At 34.5% G+C, this 7,042-nt stretch overlaps 1 protein-coding gene across 1 annotated transcript; it reads right to left on the reverse strand.

Moving 5' to 3' along the window:
• Positions 1-232: 232 nt before the first annotated feature.
• On the reverse strand, positions 233-501 carry BU26DRAFT_560666 (uncharacterized protein; the record flags this gene model as incomplete). The annotated part of the gene is made up of 2 exons (XM_033832819.1): positions 233-265; positions 316-501. The coding sequence occupies 2 exons, from the start codon at positions 499-501 to the stop codon at positions 233-235; spliced, it is 219 nt and encodes a 72-aa protein (XP_033688362.1).
• Between the last annotated feature and the right edge of the window lie 6,541 nt (positions 502-7,042).

The raw sequence follows: 7,042 nt of genomic DNA on the forward strand, positions 1-7,042 counted from the left end.
GCCTCGCGAGTCGCGAAAGTACCTCCAAAATCAAACTCGGTCAACCCAAGGAGACAAAGAAACTAAGAGCTACCAATAACCTTTCCGAGCCCGCCGTTCCTAGTCCAAAACTTGAGAACAAGAAGCTAATGACTAATCCCGGTGTGTGTAGTTAACAGCTATTCACAACAGCACATAGAGCTCAAGCTGCCACCCATATCCAGGGCAATAGAGGCTCTCCGGTTGTCGATGTTTAGGAGCTTCCGCCACCACCGTCGCCGCCATTCTGTGTTGGTTAGCATCTCATGCCACGGAAAGTTTTGAGAGACTACGAACAGCGGCCTTCTCTTGAGCCTCTCGAGATGCCTTTTCTTCAGCCTCACGCCTATCCCTCTCGCGCCGAAGTTCCTCACGCTTCTCCTGGGAGGCTCTGCCGGCGTCGACTACCATTCCGACCGTGCCGGACCCAGATGAAATGATTGCATCGTTGACGTCCCGGCGAGCTTGGCCAGGGTCAGACATGGCAGGCCGTGAAAGTTGGCAAGTTGGTTATGTCAGAAGTTTTCGGGGCCAGGCAGACAAATATTGCGACGATGGATGATGAGGGTTGAGTCTCCGAACTATTAAAAAGCGTTCCGTGAGCCAGATATTTTATACCTTTTCGATGTCGCTAGGCTGGACAACCGGTCAATGCAAACACCAAGCTTGGAACCGGTGCTGGGACTAGCCTTGATACAAAAGATACATCCTGCAAGCCACAACTAAGACATACCAGCCAATCGGCCTGGATCCTCCTCTACCTGATGAAACTTGAGGCTGACGGTAAGAGAGTGTTGGATTGATTCTCAGCCTTGTGAGTCATTCGTTTGCCAACGCATACATGCTTCGTTGAAATGGGAACCGAGGCGGAATGGAGCGGGGTCACTCCAGGCATCAGTCCGAGTGTTTCCTGCTGCCTAGACTCTGCTAACCAGAATTAGTCCCTTCTCAATGAAGTAAGGTGTGATTAGTGGCGGATTGCTGAGTCAGCACCAGCTCTCTCTTCGACAAATCGCCAAAGGTGGGGTTGGCGTGACTGCCGGAAGCCCTGCCAGAAAAGTGGGGGGATTCGGGCGACCTATAATGCCAACTACACAGAGTAGAGATACCTACATAAAAAGCCAGCGGCGCTCCACCCCCGGAGCCTCATCTCGTCCCTCCTTGGCAGCACACACGCTCCTCTCAATTCTCACTCACCTCTTCTCTTTATCTCGCTTTCTCGTCACCATCTCTCCCTCAAACGTTACCACTACCTCGGCCAGCGCCTTGTCCGGACTACATGAGTCAGGACCGGCAGACTATCATTACACGTGATCATGAGGCCGGTACCATCACCAAAGCCATCAAGCCGTTCACGCTGCTGGGCTATCGGGGGGTAGGGGGTAGAGGGTAGATATAGCCAAAACATGTGTACAACGAACTTGTGGATCTGTCCTTCCCTAGGTAAACGCCTTCCACATATAGCTCCCCTTTCGCATTTCTTGTGAGATGCCAATGCCTTCCTTGCCTCTCTTGCTTCCCTCGTTTCTCGTGCTTTCCATACCTCCTTCCTTGTGCGGCGTGGCCGTTTCCGGATGTGAGCGTCTGAAGGTAGGATAATGGGCTCGGCGAGCAGACAGTCGTTTTCGCGTTCGCAAATTCCACCGAGGACTGTCGGTGTCGAAGGGGTCAGGGTTGCTCCTGAGCGTCCAGCGCACTCTCGAGGGTGGTCAGTTCTAATATATGCACATTAGTTGATAGAAGCTCGAGTAGGACTTGGTCAGATTCTAACTAAAGTGATCTCGGCAGTAGAGGTCGAAGAATTGTCCAGTCTTGAAATGATCACCGCGATATTTTTTTGCTCCTTGCCTTCTGTCGCAGACTCCAACCCATCATCTGCGTCTGTCCGTGCCCAGCTGAACCGTTGCAATTTGTAATGCCATCCGTTGATCTAAAGGCACTGCCTCGTGTCCTTGTGGCGTGGCCCTTCACGCCATCAGTTCCGGAGCCAAGGCGTAAAGAGGACGGAAGAAGCAGCAGCAAGATCTGAGAGGCCGGGCCCAAACGTGGGAGGAGAAAAAGGTTGCAGAAGGCTCTGGTGGTAGAGTCCTCAGGCCTCAGGCCTCAGGTCGGGAAGGGGTAGAAGGCGAAGCTAAGGATAGGAGATCGTAGGAAGTCGCGTCCAGTGGACGGAGCTGGTAGGTGTACACCGGGAGGGCCAGCTGGCAAATGGTGTTGGGAAGCTTGTGCTGACGACACGGTCGTGACGCAGCAGCCCGCAAATCCACTCAGGTATGTGGGGCGACAACGAAATTTTCGAGCCTCATCGGAGGCACGAGGAAGGAGGATGTTCGTGAACAAGAAAGGATTTCGGGTCGGGCTTGCAAGTAAGAACGGGAGGGGTCGATAATTGGAGGGCTGGAGGGTCGGAGGCGACGACAAGGTACGGGGCTAACGTGGGAGGAGTAAAAGAAGGTTGCAGGACGCTCTGGTGGCAGAGTCCTCAGGTTGTGAAGAGAAGATGAAACTAAGGATAGAGATTAAAAGTTTTACGAGAAATGTTATCTACAAAGCTTAGACAGAAGAGCCTTTCTTACTTCTACTTTAAAGTATTAGCGAAGCGCTATAATAAAGCTAACGCTTTATTAGAAATAGTTTTATAATATATTACTAGCTTCTAAAAGAATAGAGATATATATATATCTTATATCTAAATTATACTATAACTTTAGATACTCTAGCTAGATTAGCTTATAATATATTATAAATAGTCTAGAAGTTTATAAAAGTTTAGAGCTATAAAAGCTAGCTTCTAGTCTCTACTACTATACGTACGCTCTAGAATATCTAGCTAGATAAGTTAACTATAGATAGTATAGTCTTTATAAGCTATAAGAATAAGAGTAATAAGTAGAGTAGGTTAGATTAAATTTAGCTATCTAAAGATAAGAAGTAGAAGAAGACTTTAAGAGCTCTCTATATATAGAGAGCTAAGTGCTAAGACGTAAGATAAGATTATATAACTCTAGTAAATACTAAGCTAGACTATTATATTACTCTTTCTTATAGAAAGAGCTTATTCTTAAGCTCTAAAGTATACCTCTAAGATTATTCTAGCTATTAATCTTATTACTAAATTACTTCTTACTCTACTTAGTAGCGCCTTTACGTTACTCTATTATCTTCTATCTATATAGGTTTTAAATTCTCTACTATCTTCTATAGAGTCTTCTCTTTTTTATACATCTTAATCTAAGTATCTAATTATAATAGTAGCTCTAGCTTATTAGAATATACTATATAAAAGTTTTTTACTTTATAGAAAGCGTTAATAAAGCCTATAGTATTATACTAGGTAGAGTTAGAATTATAAGTAACTTATATAACTTAGTATTAAAGATAATCTTAATAAAGATAGCTATCTAGTATCTTATATATAGGTAATTCTAAATTACTATTAACTTTAATAGATAGCTACTTAGGCTCTATCTACTCTAGTAGTAGCTCTAAGACTTTTCTTAGCTAATTAGTATAAAAGATATTATGTATACATATATACGTAGGTAGCTAAAGCTAGAAGAAGTAAACTTTTATAGTAATAATTAGATAAAAGCTATATATCTACTAGTTAAGCTTTATACTAGACTAATATATTAAAAAGCTATAAGGTTTAATATAGATAAGGTTATCTATAGTAAAATTAGGTTCTTAGTACTTTTTATTTACTTAGAGTATCTATCTAGCTTATATCTTTATAATATTACTTTATATAATCTTAGTAGCTTTTTTTATAGTATTATATTACTTCTTAGTAAAAGTCTAAGCTTTCTACTATAAAAGATACTTATATAAAGTAGAGATCTTTATTATAATATACTTTACAAATAAACGCTCTATATAAATAAACGCTCTAAAAATGCTAAGCCTAAGAATTAACGAGTCTTTCTTAAATAACTAAGCGAAACCTTAATATATTTCTATAAAAATTTAAATATATATTAACCTATACTATATACACCTACTATTAAATTTGTACTATATATATTTTCTATTACGTAAGCTTAAAATAAGCCTTTTCTAAAAGTAGCTATTCTTAGAGTATAAACCTTATAAGAACTAGTAAACTATTATAATAATCTATAAAACTTTAAATATATATTATATAGTATAGTATAAAGCCTTTTATAAGGTTTTGTAGCGTCTAGCTTAGTAATATCTATCTATTTCTAGAAGAAACCTCTAAACTTCTTATTAGAGACTCTTTAAGTAAATATCTCTAGTACTACTAAGCTAAACGCTACTAAACTTTACAGAGAACTTTATACTATAGTATATAATATATCTCTAAAGTTTTATAGATTATTATTAAGGTTTACTAGTACTATTAAGATTTAAACTTAAAGAATAGCTACTTTTAGAAAAAGGCTTACTTCTAGCTTACGTAATAAGAAATATATAGTGCAAATTTAATAGAAGGTGTATATAATATAGTTCTATATATATCTAAAAGTTTATAGAAAAATATTAAGGTTTCGCTTAGTTATTTAAGAAAAACCTTTTAATTTTTCTAGCTTAGTATTTTTAGAGCGTTTGTTTATATAGAGCGTTTGTTTATATAGAGCGTTTGTTTATATAGAGCGTTTGTTTATATAGAGCGTTTGTTTATATAGAGCGTTTATTTATAAAGTACGTTATACTTTTTCTAATTCTAGTAGTATATTAGCTAGTATCTAAATTTAATTTTATATAATAATAGTTCTATAGTTTTATATAGTAGCGTAGCTTATACCTAGTCTATATAGAGTAAAAGATCTAACTAATTATTCTAGTAATAGTTAATAAATAGATAATATACTTTATTATTAAGCTAACTATATTATTAAGCCGACTACTTTTACTAAGCCTCTACTAAAAATTATCTTAACTACTATAAGTCTAGCTACCTACGTAGAATTATTCTCTTATAAAGCTAGAATATAGCTTACTCTCTTTACTCTCTAGACTAGCTAAATTTAAAGCGAACGACGCGTCGTAGCTATATATAGAGTCTACTAATTAACGCTAAAGAACTAACGCGATAGAATAACTTAAAGACGTAAAAAGATATCTAATTAAACAAAGCTTACTATAAATAAAGAGTAGGTAATAGTTAAGTATATACTAGACCTAGACGAGTAAGAATTTACTCTCTATCTTACTACTGTTTAAGATATAGCTAATAAGCTACTTACTAAGTAGAGTAAGAATGCTATTAGTTAAATCTAGCTAAACTACTTTATTATACACTATTCTAAGCTTAAAACACGGCTTAATTATAAGTATAACTATTAGAGAGTAAAGTAAGAAGATTCTATAATTATTTAGGCGTAGTTTAATCTAGTAGGTAATATAAAGGTAAAGTATAGCATTACTAATAAAGACACGTATAATTTTAACGAATCTAGCTTTATAATAGAAATAATATCGCCTTAGGCAGTAGTTACTAGCTCTAAAAGATAATTATAACTAAAGAGCCTTTAACTAGATAATTATAAGTAGATTTTAGCAATTATAATAGTAAGAGTAGTAGGTAATATATAGATTCTACTATTTCTTATTATTATAAGTAAGAACTACTTCTTAGTATAGTATAAAGGTAGCTAGCTACTACGTAACTAGGTTATAGCTATCTCTAAAAGCGGCTAGATAATAAATAAAGTTAGTATTGCGTAGTTAAAGTACTTTAACGCGTATACTAAGAGTCGCGTTATAGGCGTATATTACCTACTAATTTTAGATAGCTATAAAAGCTATAGCTCTATTAAATTCTAGTAGTACTATAAGAAGAATAAAATTATAGCTCTTTATATACTAGTATATTTATTATACCTTCTATAGCTACTTAATATTAGATACTTCTTACTATTAAAGATAGTATATAGCTATTAAGTTAAGATTCTAATACGTAGCTATATTAACTACGTTATAAAAACTAAGTTTCTATCTATATTTTATATAGCTTTTTACGTAACGTACTTTATAAGCGAACCGACTATACAAGTAAGCTAACTACCTTTTTCTTAGCAAGAAAATTAACGAAAATTAACCTGTTTTTCTTAAATAACTAAGCGAAACCTTAATATTTTTCTATAAAAATTTATATATATATTCTTTATAGTATATTACACCTTAAACTAAAGTTATACTAAGATATATTACGTAATTAAAAAGCTATACGTATTTAGGTAACTTTTAAGAAAAAACCTAGTTTACTTCTAGTAAGTACTATTATATCTCTATAATAATCTATAAAACTTATAGTATATAGTATCTATAACTTAATAAAGGTTTCTAGAAAACTTCTATAGAGCTAGCTCTTCTAGGTATAGCGTAATAAGAGATAGAAGTTAGAAAAATTTCTTCTTTAGAGTTTTCTCTTCTAATTATATATATATATATATAGTTAATCTAGCTATATAAACTTATTATTATATAAATTATAGTAGACTTTAACTATATAGAGCTTATAACCTAATAATATACTAGCTTTAAGTAGTTATTTAAAAGTAAAGCTATTTTAGTAGTATAGTATAGAAAGAGAGAAATATACTAAAACTATCTTAAAATTATTACTTTTAAATATATAGTAGGCTTATAGTATATATAGACTTATAATATATAACTTTATATAGCTAGACTATTTATATATATCTATAGTTAGAGAAGAAAACTCTAGAAAGAAGCTTTTAAACTTTTATCTCTTATTATACTATATCTAGAAGAGCTAGCTCTATAAAAATTTTCTAGAAACCTTTATTAAGTTATAAATACTATATACTATAAGTTTTATAGATTATTATAAAGATATAATAGTACTTACTATAATAGTCTAGCTTAGTATTTACTAGAGTTATATAATCTTACCTAAGTTATATAACTCTATCTAGCATTTTAGTACTTAGCTTTCTATATATAGAGAGCTTATAAAGTATTCTTCTACTTTTTATCTTTACATAGCTAAATTTAACTTAACCTACTCTACTTATTACTTTTATTCTTATAGCTT

Source organism: Trematosphaeria pertusa (assembly GCF_010094035.1).
Source record: "Trematosphaeria pertusa strain CBS 122368 unplaced genomic scaffold BU26scaffold_3, whole genome shotgun sequence".
Taxonomy (NCBI): Eukaryota; Fungi; Ascomycota; class Dothideomycetes; order Pleosporales; family Trematosphaeriaceae; genus Trematosphaeria; species Trematosphaeria pertusa.